The sequence below is a fragment of the Dreissena polymorpha genome, chromosome 7 (assembly GCF_020536995.1).
Source record: "Dreissena polymorpha isolate Duluth1 chromosome 7, UMN_Dpol_1.0, whole genome shotgun sequence".
Lineage (NCBI taxonomy): Eukaryota > Metazoa > Mollusca > Bivalvia > Myida > Dreissenidae > Dreissena > Dreissena polymorpha.
Window position 1 is genome coordinate 51837171 of NC_068361.1, and position 18599 is coordinate 51855769.

An 18599-nucleotide genomic window follows, 5' to 3' on the forward strand; every position below is an offset into this window, starting at 1 on the left:
GTGCATATTGTTACACAATGTTATGAAGAACAAATATTCTCTATAACACATACACAGAATTATGAACTCATGAAATGTTTTACAATCCATCATTTGTAATATAATACGTTATAAAGAATAATAAATGTACAGAGGAAAATATTTATCACGTTATGTGTTAGGTGAGCGTGTAAGAGGTATGTACTATGAAATTGCTTAAATTCATAATATGTATGGTATGTATTTCTTAATTTGAAAGCTTTCTTAACAAAAATTGCCAGGTTTCTATTTATTTTACTATTATTGCACCGAAGAGGTTCGATAAATTTCGGTACGTTTGGTCTTACATAGTAATATTATAAATGTATTTTTTCTTAATTCAGTGTAATGTAGGCATTCAAATAAAAAAATGAAATTCGTCTTCTAACTTATGGCATATACAACATGTTCTATTTTCGCGTGGGGTAGGTATTGGTTTTTTCCATCTACCAACTTCAATTTCTAAATTATGTGCAGACATGCTTAATCTTGATAACGCAATCCTACAACTATCTTTATTAATCTGGTATATGGTTGTAATTTAAAAATAGAATACATAGTATATGAGCTAGCTCTTGTTGACTCGTTTAATTAATTTGTCCAATTTTGTAAAAATACATCCCTGATCCTTTCTTTAAACGAGAAGAGAAACATATCTATGTCCCCAACACCTTGATATATCCACACATGGGGAAAACCTAAAGCTTGTAATACAATCTTTACACTATATGCCCATGACTTGGTATCATTATTTTTTTTCTACATTTTTTAACATGGTATTATATACTATTTTTGCATATTTAATTGGTTCCATTTGTAATATTTTAAACCAGTATTTTATAACATTTATATAAAATTTATTTTTCATTGGGGTTCTGCCCAGTTCCCCGTATACGAAATTATTTTGTGTTTGGGGCTTTACATCGAGTAGTTCTTTGCAAAATTTAAAATGTATTCTTTCTATTTGTATGATATTTTTGTTAAGCCCCCAAACCTCTGATCCTGTTACTGGTGCAATTAATTTGTCGAACAAATCTAACTTGTGACTTATTGGCATTGTGGGAAATCTTGTAAAACAACTTTTTTTACTTAAAAAATAGCTTTCATAGCTTGACCTGTCAGTGAACTAAACGTACCATTAAAAGAGCCCCCCCGTTGTAAAGACAATCCCAAGATAAGTAAAGTGTTGAACAATGTCTATTCGTTTCTCCATATATTTAAAAATAACGTTTTTTTATCAGTGTATCTTTTCTAAAAATCATAATCTTAGTCTTATTAGTATTTACACACAGCTTTCATTTTTCACAGTAAGCTTCTAACAAGTGTAATCCGTTTTGAAGTCTCTGACAGCAGTACGATATCGTCTGCATATAACAGCAAAATAATTTTAAGATACCTATATCTAGCCCTCGGAAGTCACGTGATATAAAATATTCTTCAATGTCGTTAAGGTACATTGAAAATAAAAATGGTGCGAGCGATTCACATTGTCTTACACCAAGAAAGCATTCAAAATCTTCCCTCAGCTGATTTTTCTTTTTTACTTTCGATCTGACGGTAATATACATCGCTTTAATTATATCATGCATTTTACCTCTAACCCCAACTTTTATCAATTTAAACCAAATAACATCCCTAACCAAGTAATCAAATGCCTTGTTAAAAATGGACAAAAGCTGCATATATTTTCTTACCATTGTTTATCAGACGCATAATAGCACTATGTAGTACAAAAATGTTGTCTACTGTTCCCATTTTCCCATCTTTTTAATTTATTCACGTCGAACAAAGTAACATGTTTCACTTGCTTTCTAATGTGCGAGGTCATAAAATGTAAAAGTATTTTTTGTAATCAAGCGAGTGTACACGCTAAAGACACGCGTGAAATTTTTATATTAAAAAACGTGTAACAATTTTTATAAAAATGTACAAAACGAAACAAACATATCGATGGTTCCTCCAGTAATAACATATAATAATTTAAGCAAGATCTAAAACACACATCTGCGATGGCGCAATAACACATGTATTCATGGTAGACAATGTAACCAGTGTGGATAAAAGCATTAACTCGTACGCTTGCGATACAGCATGTCTGTAAATTTGAAGACAATATTTCAAGATAAGATGACAAGCGTAACGTCAAAACATGTTACATGAAAACATATTTATATAGTCCTACTTATATATTTCCTTCCGAGTCTTATAACTCTATAAACGATGCATAGGTAATTTGATAATTTTCATCACCAAATACTGTAATTACTTTAAATTTTCGGACACCTGGACATAAAAAATAAATTTGAGTCCGAAAGTTTTGAGACAAAACAAATTAAAAAACACCGGCGTCCGCAAATTCAGAGACAAAATAGATACGATTGTTCCTAAATTTAGAGACCCACTATGACGATTACATTGACGATCGGATAATGGTATTCAATATGTATAGCGTCAATATTTTAAAAGAATAATATCACGTGCTTGTAAAATACCACGCCTTGTGGTATACATTTCTTTTATAAATGTTTTACTTTAAGCTGTTGGGTTAAACAATTGTCTATTACTGATATACATAGTTAATGTAATGCTGTTCCTATTGAGAGAGGTTCGTCGATACATAATACAAATTGAATCAGCATAACGAAGAGAAATAGTCCGTGTACATTACACGTCAAATGTTATGACCCATGGCCTAGAGGCATTCGTCTGCCAGGTTTCATGACCTTAACCGGTTGTAAAACGCATGATCGAAGTGCCACCAGCTATGCGACAAAGGGCATAATTCTGGTAAAATAGCATTGTAAAATAAACTGTCCGAAAATTTAGAGCCATAAATTATGGACGAAAACCCTTATGTCCGAAAATTTAGAGTCACGAAAAATTAATTTTTGGCTAAAAAACGTGGTGTCAAAGATTGTGAGTTATTATTTATAAGAATTAAATAAGAACCGTTACAGAATTAATTACAGAAAGTTCATTTCGTGCTTGTTTACAGTAATAATATGTATTTTTAAAGTCAATCACCGAAAGCTCAAAAAAAAGCCATCATTGATGAATCGATGACATATTTCATCACGTGACTGAAATCTCGGGGCCGCGATACTGACGGGAACTCGCCATAATACGAATATTTGTTCAGTGATAGAACTTTGCACAATCACACAGAGTTGACACAAATCACATTTTTTCATACTAACTTGATATATCAAATACTTAGCACTACCTCGTATCTGAATAATAAATTAAAATGAAAAAGTATGTAAGAACGTTTTGTGTTATTTATTGTTTTTACTGATAATGAACCACAGGTGCGTTTAACTTGATTTCATTAAATATAACATTAAATATTAGTCCTATTGTATGATAGTCATACACGTTTTTCAAGAGTAATTCTGTTTTAAAAAAGATACCATTGCGTGACTTGAACAATGGTCTCTTTCAATCTTCAGTATTCCTGAAACTGTTTCAAACCTTTTAAACACAATTATAATAAATTATGCTTTGTACAAACCAGATTAAATCACAAATGAGTAAAATGTACATTCAATTTATTCTATGAACATATTCCCCAATACGAGATAGTATGTTAACAATGTCCCATAAATACTATGGTAAATATATATCAGATGTTCATGAAACCAACATTATTATTGACACTATTTTATGATTTGTGAACTTGTCCTGAGCAAAAATCCATCAAGTGTATGCGTTCAGACAATTATGAAGTCCTTCTGCTCCTGTGGCTGCACTATGTGAAGATCCGGATTTTTGACCAGCACAATTTAATAGTAACTTACTAGACTTGCGAAAGATGGGATGAATTTTTAAGTAGAGCTGCAATTTCTAGCATTTTCATTTTTTTCACAGAAAGATATTCAATTTTGGTAAGGCATGGTGCTGTTGGGGAAGCCTGAGTACCCGAAGGAAACCCCTAATGTCTGGTATGTTGGCAACAAACCAAGCTCACATGCATCGCAATCGCTGATTGTATCTGGGTCGCCTAGTCAAGATGCACGTGAACTATCCACTTGCATAACAAGACAGCCCAAAATCTGTCACTATTCCAAAAGGATTCATTTACTTCCGCCTATCCCACAAGACCTTTTTAGCTCCGCCTACCGAGGACAAGCTTTCTTTGATCAAGACTTCCACATGTCGTTTATCAGTATTATCAGCATCATTTGCTTGGTACCAAGGTCACCCATCACCATCTTGTTACAACTGCCATATTGTACTGTTGTCTTTAGAGTTCTTTGAAATTCTCTTCGTTGGTGACACATGGCTTGCACTGGTTTTCTTTAGTGACTGTATTGTTTGTTTGATCTGCAAAATATACTCAAAAGCGAAAGTGTTAACTGACACAATAACAAATAAAAAGACACTGATAATTAGCTAATGCAAGTCATTTCCAGCTTTTAAAGTCCTAAAACTATTATTTAAATGACTGATAATATACACAAACAGATTATGTACATAAAGATCGGAGACCAAAGAATGATGTGCTTGTACAATAGTATGCTCAGAATTTCATCATTGTATTCCCAAATGATGGTGGACAATACAGCATGAACTAGAAATGTGTCACAGACACTTATGCCTCCACAACACGTGTTTGGCCAAAGACAATACCTCTAGATTTTCGCAATAGAATAAAACGAAAAAGGGCTGTAATTCAGCCAAATGTGTTCTCAGCCAATATTCCTCTCTTTATGGTGATCTTGACTCACTCAGCTGTGAAAATCTGAGCAAAATCTATGTGGTTAGTGGAATTGAAAATACAAAATGTTCGGACTATATATTTCTTAAAGGAAAATCAGACAAATGACCATAATTTAGCTACATTTTAGTTGCAGCTAAAATTCCTTAATTAGAAATCATGAACACATTAATTTTTCTCAACTGTGAAATTTAAAGCGAGATTTATCAATAACAAAAATACAAGTTGACAACACAAAATAGTGGGACTACATATTGTATAGTAGAAAAACTCAAAAAGGTCATTAATTCTGTCATCATTTGTTGCAGCTTAAATTCCTTTATTTACAATCGTGAACACATTTGGGTTTACTCAACTGTAAAAGTTAAATCGAAATCCACCCAATAGTTTAAATAATTGAAAATATTGAGAACATATACATATGTTTTATAGTGAAAACAAACACAGACAAAGGACCATAATTGTGCCAAACCTTATGGCAGCTAAAATTCGTTTCACTAAAACATTTAAGTAACAAAGCTCTAAAGGTTTGAGTAAAATCTACCCTGTTGCAAAAGAGGACTTGAAAGCGAAAATATTTGGAATATTCATTCTTTTGTAGAAAAAAAAAACAGAAAATGGGCCAAACTTCTGCCAAAACTTGCCACAACCTATTTTTTCCGATCGTTAACCCATTAGGGTCATTAAATTGTAAAACTTTCAGAAAGGATCCATCTTAAAGTTAGAAAGATGAGCTGAGAACACAAACTTCGGGACGAAACGAACATATGTAAGTATGGACGAGTGCAAATCCTAATGCCACCAATGCCATGATGACATAAGAGTATAATAAATAATCAAAAACATGTTGGCCCTATTTGCAACATAAATAAAAGAACATATATACGCAAGAGCATTAAACAATCAATCAGAAGTGTTCTTTTTTATACAAGTTCTTTACCTGCACTGAGAGCAATTTCATACGCAAGATTACAAAAAACAGTACTGCATCAACACCACAAGACTGAAAAAAACATCATGTCATCTCTTTCAGAAAGTTCACAAACGCAGATGATTTAAAAAATGCAATTTTAAAATTTGTAAAATTGTGAGATCTACTGTTTTACTCTGCAAAATACCAAACTCATTTTCTACTCCGCAGGCTACAAAGCATAAACTACCAATAGTTAATAATGTATAAAGAAATTTTTGTTTAGAATAATAGTGCACTCATTTCAAAAGTTTGAATTGAAAAGCGGATACACACCAAAAAACGGCTTCATCATAGTGAAGGAATCCCGGTCACCAGTGCAGTTGTATAAGAGAATTCTATGAACATCATCCCTGACACAAGTGTTCAACCAAGCATTATAAGAACATAAAAAATACTCCAAACGTTCATTAATGTGAGGGATATCGTTGTAAAACATATATTATATATGGACACAATCAGTTTTCTTAAAAAAGGGAAAACAATTGTATCGTTTAATTCTCCATAAACCATCAAAAACGTTGTTTCCCAAACGTAAATGTTATTGCATTAAATACTGTAAGGTCGAGTTGTACTATTCTGTATTGTAATTACCTAGTAAATGACGAACATTTTAAGCACCTGGGGTTTTGAGCTTTACTTTCTACATATCAGAAACCAAAATTGTGGCTTATTTTTCAGGAAATTCACTTTAAGCTCTGGGAATCTTGATATCTTACTGGATACTAGTCAATGCGCATAAGCGCTTATACATTCAAATAAAATTTAATTATCATATACCATGTTTGTTTATTATACAACAAATTCTGGACTAAATTAGATTCCAGTTTTTTACCTGTAGTGTCTATTTCCCGTCTCTGTTTCTGTCTTGAAACACTTAACACATTGCTGAAATTAAATATTAAATCAATGATTACAAAGATTTGCTTCGTGTATTCAATATTAGAGGGAAGAAATGTATAAACTTCCATACACTAATTCCTGTAGGATGACTTTTGGACACAGTATAAGTAAATTGTACATTGCACACACATGCATTTTCTAATGCAAAAGATGACGCATGGAAAACAGTGTTACGGCAAATCTATTGCACATTTGTTTATAATGGAGTGATAAATTATGAAAAAAGTACTTGAATGAATTCTGTTGCCAAAACATGTATTTTATACTTAAAAGATCACTAATCCAAACAAAAATACCCGCAGTACAAAAGTGCACGTAAAATGTAAAATATATGTCTAAACTTATCTTTACACCTCTGTAATTTCTGAATTTTATATGTGTCTGTGTTCAACACATGAGCAGTCTCCACGAAACTTGTCCCAGACTTTTGGCCTGACCGACAAAAAAATTGTGTCAGGCCCGCTACACAGTCGCAATACCAAGCACATTCAATTTAGTTTATAAATTGATCTAAACTTGTTTATGATTAAATAATTATACTTACTAAATTCATTTTCTTTGGGCATGTCAAGGGATTGTTTGAGTACCGTTTACAACTGTCCATGCTTCAGTAACTTATGTTTCAAGTACATAGATTAAATTAAAAAACAAATGTGACAACGCAAGCAAACTGTTCAACATACTTCACCACATTAAAAATAAAGATGAGCGTTTATTATTTAAAACAAGAAAAAAGTTCTTATGAAAAAAACAATGTTTACCAATAAGTTTAGTTCAATTTGGAAGAAAAGTCTGCATATAAGCTACATACACAACACATTAAAGAACACTATCATCCAAACTCAAGTTATTGTCCATCGCAGTGAAGTACCTTACAATGTTGGCAGTTGTTTTTTAACTATATTTATGATCCAACCTTATCTTGTATTGTATACTTCCTGTTTCATGTAATCGGAGTTGATTGTGTCACTTTACACGCAGTTTCTCAGTTTCAGATGTGAATGGTTTAATTGAATAAAATTTCATAATATAATATTAGTAAATTTTTTTAAACTCACATGGTTTAAATATTAAACTTTTGATGAATACTTTTCTTTTAGTCAAAATTCTACCAGGTTGAAAACCCTTCAAGTTGTATGCACACATAAGTGGTTATACATTCCTTTAAACCTGGTGGCGCTCTGATATCGACCAAACATCACCTGATAAAGCCGGCAATAAAGTTGGCAGAGCTAATCTATTGATATTTTTATGATAAAAGTGGTTTGTAAGTTTTGTGTTTCATTGATGTTTAAATTCTTGTGTTGTCGCTCTAAGGACTCTAGACAATGAACGTGATTTATGAAATATCATTAAAAGAACAAAGACTTACGGTACAGTTTAAGACAAATGCTTAAGATAACTCTGTTGAAAGTTTGATAACAAAATGGCGACATATTCTCAAACTCCCATTGGTACTGATTCTGATAGGGTTAGCTTCTTTTGTTGCACATCATGCAAGGACAAGGAAATTGTTGAATATGCAGTGTGTTACTGTGAACGATGTCAACAGTGTTTTTGTAGAAAGTGTTGTGGGTTACATGATCAATTGTTTAGTAAACATGTCAAGTACGACCGGAGTAATATGAAGAACTGGCCAGTTTCAAAGGAGCTGGAGACTGTTTTACGAATGTGTCAAATACACACTAATAAACGACTAGAGAAGTTCTGCAAAGACGACAGTATGCTGTGCTGCTCAAAGTGTGTTTTATAGCATAGGTATTTTAAAATTTATTTGAAACCATACAATTAGAGGTCTTTCTGCTTTACAAGATATGTGATCCTCTGCTCAGGTCCATTTATTTGCCCTTGACATAAAACTGTTCCAATTGTATGTACAAATGTTAATAGTAAATTTCCTAAATAATCTACTCTCTTTGGAAATAAATAGGTAATGTGGTATAATGGGTTTCTACAATAAATCATGCAAAGTATGCCCCTTCGTTTAAATTGTACAAAATAGATATATGCTTCAAAACACTGATGATCAGGTTTAAAGCACGGTCTTTCATTTACTTTAATTAACTGATTCGGGAAGGTACTAGATACTTTCAGAGTTACACATTACACATCTTTTTCATTTAAAATAACAACAACCATTGTTAAAATTAAAACATTTGTGACATAGAACCTTACCATTTCCAATTACTAACTATGACCATGTAACAACATTTTTGTTTACATGAATACGTTTGAAGATGTGATAGCTTCAAGTGTCATTGAAATCGGAACACAATGTGTACGGGCACCACCTTTTTGGCGTTGCATTAATAAATGAGCAAATGCTACTGGCGAGGTGGCGCTAAGGACCGGGTGTTAAGGGTGAGTTGATTTTATATCTTTTTCAACATAGTTTGCATTATTTTGAAAATCGGGCAATGTACTGCGATTCAGATTAATTCATCCACAAATGTACAGAAGCATACACTCACAACCCTTTTGGGAAACGTGGGGACTTTAATAAGTTGTGCCATGGTGGATGTCTTTTGCCTGTGTGACAAGAACTTTTTCATCAGATTGATACGCTATTGACATCGAACGATTGCGTTAAACATATAATAGTTGCTGCATGTACAAATACGTATTGAAGATCTAATACTTAATTATGTTTTTTTCCAAAAGAGATGGAGCCAATGCCAAGGAGGTGGCGCTAAGGACAGCAGGTGGTGCCAATGCACGATAAATGAATCATCAAATGACTTACGTTTGATAGATAATATTACTTTTCCACATTTGTCCCCTTATCCAAATGCTTGATTCACTTAAAGGCAAAGGTGAACAAATCTGTATAAGGCTACAATATGTCGTTTGTTCCCACTAACATCTCCGATAATAAGCTCGGTCGGTTTTTAATCGTTAACTGTTATTACTATACTTAAGTTACGTTCCAGTTTTATAGTATATTCAATGACAGAATCCTTCAAAAAGCTGAATGCATAAGATATTTCTGCATAATAATGTGGACTTCACTTTTTCGATTATATTTCATTATCATCGAATTTAGACAAAGCATTAACATTCAACCTGGAATACCACACACAAAATTTATTGTCGGCAACGAAAATTAAAAACTGAAAATATGCATTGGCGCCACCTTCTGCCATCAGCGCCACCTCTTTGGCATTGGCTCCATCTCTTTTGGAAGAATTCAAAATAACCCATTGTATCGACACTACGCTAATGTTTTTGTGCATGCAACAACGTGTACATGTTAAAGAAATTGTTTGACGTCGTAAGCGATTTCATTGGTTGATAATTTGATTGCATAGAGGCAAAATTTATCGATTTCCTTTTAAAAGCTTCACCATACATCAACTATAAAGGAAATATAAAGGTAATCACCTCAAATGAGTTATTATTGTGTGTATCTGTAGACATGTGGGTGAAAAACATCTTCGCTGAATCGCACTACATTGTCCATTTTTTGTTTTAAATAATTCGAAATATGTTGAAAAGAAAGATATAAAACTTACTCACCCTGTAGAATTACACTACGTGATATTTCAAAACATCCGGTCCTGAGAGCTTCCTCAGAAGTATCATTGACTTATTTATTAATATATCGCGCCCGTGAATAACGGCCATTTATGTTAATCTGCATACATTAAAAATTTGTTATAGCTGCCATGGGCACATATACATATGAACCTTTTAACGAGAGGGTGTATTTTATATTTATGAAAATGTTGGCTAACCTGAAGTGATTATTTTGTGATTGTTATATGTCCGTTGGCCAAAATTTGCCTTTAGTGTTACCGTGCCGTGTGGATATGGAGTCCACTGGTCACCATTTCGATCACAAATATGGCAGCGTTTTTGAGATCTCCCCAAAGGACGCCAAGTACTGGGTTACCACAGAAAACGGACTTGAGAGCGCATCAAAAAGCATTAGGTTTTCGATGTAATTGAACTAAATTAAATTAGTTAAAATTTTATAAACATTTGTCTCGTGAACACTCAAAGGACATCATGTATTGCCCAATCTTTATGAAAATTGGTCAGATCATTTGTGCCAATAATTGTTCAAATATGGGTTATGTGTGACCAAAACGAAGGTTACTAAAAAACCTCCATTAACACTATGCAGGCAATATTTCTATCCTTTTTCCTGATAAAACATATTCAGAAAATAATCCTTATCTTTGATCTTAAACGAGGTATCTATGTCAAATTAAAAAAAATATTAAAACTGCCTGGATGATTCATTTGTTGATAATTTTAATGAATTTCGGTCAGAACATTTATCGCAATGATTTACAAATGTGTATTGACCAAATTTGACACAGGGTCACATGAAGTCAAAATCTAGGTCACAATGTCAAATCAAACTTGTAAATACTCCACAAGAAAGATGTATTGACCTATCTCAATGAAGCTTGGTGAGACATTGTAGGCCCACTGGTATGTTCGCTATTTTGAAACTGGGTCACATGAGGATAGGTCACTACGTCAAATTACAGAAAAAGATTGCGAACACTCTAGAAACCACAATTCTAGCTTAATCGTCGTACAATTTGTCATCTGTCCAACTTATATCGCAACTGAGTTTGAAACTGGGTAATATGAGGCCAAAAGTACATCGCAAGGTTGAATAAAGGATAAACCCTTTGAATACTCTTAAGGCCACATTTTATGCCCAATCGTCATTCATGTTTGTCAGAAAATGTTATTTCTCTGCAGAGATCAAAACTGAGTCACCTAGTGTCAAACATTCGGTCAAAACAAAAGAAAAGATGGTTAACTACCTATATGAAACTTAAGAACATTTTTCACGATGACATCTTGACCAAGTTTGAAACTGGATCACATGGGGGTCAAAATCTATGTGACTATGTCAAAGCAAATGAAAAGCCTATAAACACTTTAGAAACCACATTGAATGTCCAATCTTCATAAAGATTGGTGCGAACATTTTTCCCTAATAAAATGTCGGCTGAGTTTGAATCTATGTAATAAGCTGTCAAAACATACTTCACTAGGTAAGTTTACAGAACAAGAATATGAACACACTGGACACCACACTTGTAAACCAATCCTCATGAAACGTAGTCAGAACATGTGTCCCAATCATATCTCAGCAAACTTAAGACTGGATCACATGTTGTAAAACAAAGTCAAGAGTTCAAATTAAATATAAAGTTATTTAACACTCATAAGGCAATTATTGCCCCATCTAAATGATTCTTGATAAGAACATTTATGCAAATGATAATTCATCCTTGGTAAAAAATTGGTCTGATGGAATAAATAAAAAGATCACTATGTCAAATTACCAAGCAATCTTGTTAACACTCTAGATGGCCACATTATCCAATATTCATGGCTCTTGGTCAGAACAATTATGCCAATGATATCTTATCGAAGTTTAAATTGGTCATTTGGATTCAAAAACTTGGTCATTCTGTCAAATAAGTGAAAAAGCTTGTGAACGCTACAGAGGCAACATGTTTAGTCCAATCATAAAAAAAACTTGGTTACAACATGTTTCCAAATCATGAATGATATCTGAGCTGAGTTTAAAAGATTGGTCATGACGAATCTAAAACTTGATCCCTCAAAAGACAAAATGTAAGGCCCAATCTTCGTGAATCTTGGTCAGAGCATGTAATTTTGCTTAGTTAAAAACGTCAAGAACATTTGTTCGACTTATAACTCAGTTTATTTCAAAACTTGACAATAGGCGTTCAAAAACTACGTCACATAAAGAATAGAAAAAAAAATTCAGATCTCATATTATGCCCAATCTTCACGAAGTTGGTGAGAATTTTTTTTCCAATGATAGCTCTGCCAAGTTTGAAACGGGATTTTGCGTCATAAAATCTAGGTCAAAATAAAAAGCTAATGAAGACTATAGATGTCACATTTACAGTCCAATCTGCATAATACTTGGTAAAAACAGTTTTCCCAAATATATGTCGTCAGAAATCAAAACTTTCTCACAAGGGTTCAAACACTAGATCTATGAAATAAAGGATTGAGAACATTCTAGAAGCCGTATTCCTTGCCCTATTGTCATTACCTTTGGTCCAAAATTTGTCTGAGGTGATTGATATCTAAGGTGATTTCGAATCAGGGTTATGTCGGGTCATAAACTTGATCACCATCTTAAAGTAGAGAAACAGTTTATGAATACTAGAGGCTACATTTATTTTCGAATCTTCATAAAAGGTGGTGAGACCATTTAGCCCATCACAAATCTAGGTCTAGCCCAGCTTAAACTGGGGCGCATATGTTCTAAATGACTTGGTCAAATTAAAGAAACGGTTTGTGAACACTCCTGGAGTAAGATTTGTTTGCGCAATCTTCATAAAACTTGCTCAAAACATTTTGTTTAATTAGTTATCCGCCTAAATAGAGATATAATTCCCGTGTTGTTTAAAACATGACATAAGGCGAAGTAGTTTCCATTACGTCGCAAATGTAAATTAAACATTCATCTTCAAAGTTGTTAAGGACATTACACAAAAATTATAACTGGGCTTACTTTCGAAATGATTGTATTTTAACAACATGGCTGACCGATGTTGGGAAAGTTTTTCTTTTAAATATATTGTGAATCCTTGTAAAAATCACCTGCTCAGAACAGATAAGCCCCGCAGGGCTTTTTGGCTTATGAGATTTATTATAATACAGTCCTTTTTCAGTGGATGCAGAAAAGTGGCGCTTGACTCAGCCAAGAAACATTCAGCAGACGTAAATGAACTGTCTTTGAAGATTCGGATCAACATTTTAAAATTGAAGAAGCTTCAGAGTTGTTGTGAGTCCAGAATCAAGGATCTGAAAGGTTCATACCATGAACAAGAACTTATGGTTCGGAAAATGCACAAGAAAATTAATTTCACCATGGACAAATATGTGAGGAGCACTTTGAAGAAAACGGCTAAGAATGAGCACAACATGATTAAAACAATCCATGAATCAATGCGTTCCACTTTGTATAATATAGAGAAAAACACTTTGGATGAAACAAGAAGGACACTACTAAGTCTTCAAGCTTCTACAAATTCAAGTGTAAAAACCTGCATCCTTTATCAGAATGAATTAAAAACACTTAATGAACTCCTTCTATACAGCAGTGACAAGAACAAGAAAAAACTCCGCTTCATAGCCATCCGGAGATGTATTACAACAATAATGAATGTTGAGTCATACTTTAACAGAAACTATGTTGAAGTAGAATGTTCGGTATTAAACCAGATAATGAAAGACACTGAGCAGTACATATTTAAATTATCAGGTCTTGGGAGGCTGGTAAAGAGTATGAAGCATCACAATGACATTGAACAGTACCTGTCCAAACTGTCCGGTCTTTCGATAATAGTTTGCAGTAACTACGTGTTAACTGTGAGCCTGAAGTCTGAGCACAAGTTAAAAATGCCAAGTGATTCAAACATGTGCATTATTTCGGCCTTATGTGTTCTCCCTGGTGAAGAGATCTTGGTTCTAGACATGAATAATCACACTATCAAGCTACTGGACCAGCACTACGAGTTGTTGAGTCACTGTGGGGTTGCTGCTATTTCCCGTGAAATATGTCAGATCACACCCAGAGAGGTGGCATTAACTGTAAATAATAGTCTAATTCATGATGTCCAGTTTATCACAGTCACTACTAGCGAGCTTGTGACCGGAAAGGACGATTCAGCTACAACATGAATGTATAGGTATTTCCCACCATCAGGGAGACCTGTTTATTACTTCTGATACAGCAGTGTACAAGTATTCACCGAGTGGTAAACAAACCAGTAAACTATACGAGGATAAATCAGGTGTTCAAACAGGTAAGAATTACGGAGGATTGACATTTTGATATCAACACACATATAAATAATGAAGTAGTTGTAAACTACATGTTTAGTGTACATTTTTTTATTTTAAAAGTATTTATTTGTAAATATATGAGTATGGGAATCATGTATTTGGAGCGTCACTACATGACATGTCTATAAAAAATAACAGAGTTCCTCTGACAAATACTTTTTTCTTGCTATTTGTGGTTGCAAAATTAGTACACACGTACAATATGTAAAAAAAAATTCACAACATTTTAAAAATAAATAATCTTTTTTAGATTGTAACTGAGCCTAAAGATTTGTTCAATTGTATGTATATGTATGTAATTATGACTATTTTTAACAAAATTATTTTGTGAATGTTGATGGATAAGATAAAAAAGATTTTGATACTGGATATTTTGAAACATCGTTGTCCAGTAATAAACTCTAAAAAACACAATCACAGTCATAATACTGTACATGAATGACGTATCGTTATGGCTGGTGTCAATTTCACTTATATGTCGACATATTAAAATCACGTGTACATTTATACAATATATATATATATATATATATATATATATATATATATATATATATATATATATATATAAGGGTAGTTAAAACCACTGACACATTCAAGTTTGCATAATATAGTGTACTGTGTAATTGTTTCAATTTATGCAAATGTGATACACATTATTTCTCACTCACCAGTAGCATATCCACACATTAAACTTTCAGACAATTCACTGAACATTAATGTCACAATATTTATGATATTTGAATTACCTGAAGATATTTAATGTGTATTTGCATAACAGCACATATTTAATGCAAAATCAATGAGGTCCATTTATGAAGATTATTTATAATTTACAGTAATTTACTATCTCGCAATCACTGTGTTTTGCAGTATGGAAGTGTGCTGTGAGTCCCAAAGGGGACAAGTTGTACATCATCAACACATTTGAGCACATGCTCATCACCCTGGCCAGGGATGGATCAGTCCTTGCTACCTTCAGAGACCCTGAGCTAACATATCCAAATAGTGTCCATGTGACCCCTGCAGGCCAGGTGCTGGTGTGCTATAAAAGCTTCAACGGACCTATCCTGCAGGTACACAGAGAGGGCAACAGGAAGCTAGCCACTCTGGCACAACTAAGGTATGGATTAGGCATTATGAAATCAGCATCAGTCTGCTACAACAGCACCACATCATCTATCATTGTGGGACAAGCCGACAGTATCCTGGTGTTCAAAGTGCAATAGTTGACTTCTACATTAATCTTTTTGCTTGTTGTTGTTTTTGTGTGTGTGTTTTTCTTTTTTTTTTGGGGGGGGGGTTGATGTTTATTTGTTAAGTTATGTACCTTCTGTTCATCTACATAAACTACAAATTCTTACTTTACATTTTAATGTGTTACTGTACAATGCAATTACTTTAACAATCTGTTTAACTTGTTTGATATATAAAAGGTATTGTTATAAAAGATGTAGATACAATCAGTAAATAACATTGTACAGACATATAGACCGTAAATTTGTTAGTAATACGAGTATGAATAAGTGATTCAATTTTAATAGATAATGTATCGTTGTGACACCTCGCTTTAGCGTTTACCTGGTATAAGAGGTCAGTCTAGATTCCTCCCTGACGAAAATCATTAGAAATTACAATTGACTTAAATGTTTACCTTGCACATGCGACAAGCTTAATTAACAACGAAAGATATCTCATGGGTTCAGAATCTGATATTGGTTACAACATGTGATATAATATATCCCATCAAATGCGAGTTAACAAATAATAGGGTGTTGATATGGTGTGTTCAACAGTAAAAATAACGAAAAATATTCTAATTAAAATGACTCAGAGTGAGTTACACGTTTCAAATTATTATTGCTCATACAATGATCGCTAATTAAAACTTAAGAACGTTGAGTACATGTACCTTATTTTTCCCGACAATAAGTCACATCAGTAGATCAAGATTTGATTTAAATGAACATATAAATTCCAAATTATTTGCGATGCAATTCTGTTGAAATGCTCTACACAATTTTAAACCAATATTAAGTTTTTCGAGCTAAAATGTTTTTGTTAAAAATTTAATACACCAGCGCTTTCCATGCGGATGACAGGCCATTATACATGCAGCAGCATGTGTGCGTCCTTTTTATCAGGACAAAATATTAACACATAACACTGCTGATAGTTTATGTCTCGTCAACAACAAATGTGATAGTTCCTTAATCAATTAATGCATACTGTGCTTTAGAAGATACCTACATGAATTAATATAGTATGTCGCTCTTTCAATATTTAACATTTAGCGATGTGCTATGGTTGTTTGAATACAAAATGCTGGTTGTGAGTATTTTGTGTGCTAATAAGGTTTGCGAAGCTAAACATTATGTTTCTTATAGTTTATCAACTCTGTGTACATGCAAGTCTAACATAGAAATTTACTTGTTTATTACTTTATACATTAAAATTATTTATTGATTTTTGAGTGTTTTTATCTTTGAATGATGATGATTCTGTCGGATGATCAACCATCCAAGAGATAACCAAATTCACTTAAGCGGTTACGTTAAAACAGGTTAGACACTATATTGTGGTGTGTTTCACTAAACAAACGTTTGTGCAAATGATATTACATAAGATTTTAAATTCATATCCTTATCTGATCATAAAATTGAAAGTAAATAAAGTTATTTTTGTCTTTGAACACATTTACAATAACTGTGTGTCAAAGAACATGTAAGCAAATGTAGTTCGAAATTTTATGTATGTTGATAACCAAACATGTACATGACATGCAGGCAATTTTAAGATTGATATTTCTTCATATGTTCGAATTCTATTTTGAGCAATTACTTGGAAGAACGATTTTTGTCATCAACATTGAAAACAATATTGATATTTTAAGTATTGTTTCCTAATATGATAATAAATACTTTAATGAAATGTGTTGTTGTTGTTTGTAATTCTGGTAATGATTTAGTAATGTTTATGATTACATTGGGAAGAGCACTTATGTAATAATAAGAGGCAATGTTACTTTGAAAATTGTCATATTCTTTAGTTAGTTTAAGTCAACAATTTGCTTATAAACTGTATTACAAGTATTGCTACACTAGTAACAAATATGTAATATTGCGGCATGTCAAGAAACTTTGTATTTAATACAAAGTGAAAATAATGGATTTGTGAATCAATGAAAATGTACGTATAAAATGAAATACAAACTAAGTAATTTGATAAACTGTAGAATGCTAAAAGCTTAATTCGCCGGTTGGGGAATCTTTCCCACTTGATACTAGTTTTAGCATCTGAGCGCCTAGCAAGTACCGTTATACCGTAACCCGGCACGCTCTACGTAGCAAATCAGTCGTCATGCTTGAAGAAATTATCACATTAATCAAGCTGCTACGTTTACCTCTATTGATTATCCACAATTTCACGCTTTAAAAGACGCTCTCAATTAACAATGAATAGCGGGAAGCGGTATCTGTCGTCTACAGCTAGCGAAACCTCTACAAACACAAGCTTGCTGGAAACGTCAGTGTTTCAAAAAGGCGAAAATAGCGAAAGTAGCAGTCAAGTAAAAAATACAAAGACACAATCGAAAGCAGACTCGAAAAAACAAAAAACAATGACGACATTTGTCACTAGTGCACAAAATGAAAATCGTGATAAAAGCGAAATAACAATTGAGAAACGCCTTGATGACATAAGCAGTAAATTGCCTCACGTCCTCACCGAAGATGACTCATCATTCATTAAAGACATAATCAAAGAAACCGAAGAACAATTAAAGGAAAAACTCCTAGGCAACGTCATTCGCCGGATTGAAATCCTTGAAAGCGACGCTTTGGAGCACAAACGAGAAATCGAAGTGCTTAAAAACGAAATGCTTCGAAAAGCAAAATAATCGAGGATCTCAAAACACAAAATGCGGCATTAGAACAAAAGAAAGGTAATGAGTCAATGAGGCATGTCGAGTTCGCGAACGCCACGGAACAATACACAGGCGTAACAACCTAAGAATAGCCGGTGTTCCAGAAGACCAGGACCGACAGTCCTCGGAGTCGGTAACAAACAAATTCGTAACACTGGTTTAACACGCATCTGGGTATGTCCATAGTGCCTTATGATATTGGCATA

At 33.3% G+C, this 18599-nt stretch overlaps 1 protein-coding gene and 1 long non-coding RNA gene across 5 annotated transcripts; one reads left to right on the plus strand and one right to left on the minus strand.

Annotated features, from left to right (window-relative positions):
• Window positions 1-3336: 3336 nt before the first annotated feature.
• Window positions 3337-7800, minus strand: LOC127837519 (uncharacterized). 3 transcript variants are annotated; one of them, XR_008029328.1, is made up of 5 exons: window positions 7667-7800; window positions 6541-6593; window positions 5982-6058; window positions 5676-5738; window positions 3337-4341 (listed from the first exon to the last, which is right to left on the minus strand). It is a non-coding gene; the product is annotated as an uncharacterized LOC127837519 (long non-coding RNA). The 3 variants fall into 3 exon arrangements; XR_008029329.1 differs by lacking the exon at window positions 7667-7800 and adding an exon at window positions 7370-7613; XR_008029327.1 differs by lacking the exon at window positions 7667-7800 and adding an exon at window positions 7153-7363.
• LOC127837514 (uncharacterized) lies at window positions 7796-17313 on the plus strand. Of its 2 annotated transcripts, none has more exons than XR_008029323.1 (3): window positions 7796-8366; window positions 13292-14428; window positions 15342-17313. XR_008029323.1 is itself a non-coding variant. In XM_052364666.1 (3 exons), the coding sequence occupies exons 1-2, from the start codon at window positions 8035-8037 to the stop codon at window positions 14301-14303; spliced, it is 1326 nt and encodes a 441-aa protein (XP_052220626.1). In that variant the 5' UTR covers window positions 7796-8034; the 3' UTR covers window positions 14304-14428; window positions 15342-17313. The 2 variants fall into 2 exon arrangements, 1 of the variants encoding a protein (XP_052220626.1); XM_052364666.1 differs by having other exon boundaries at window positions 7796-8348.
• The last annotated feature ends 1286 nt before the right edge of the window (window positions 17314-18599 follow it).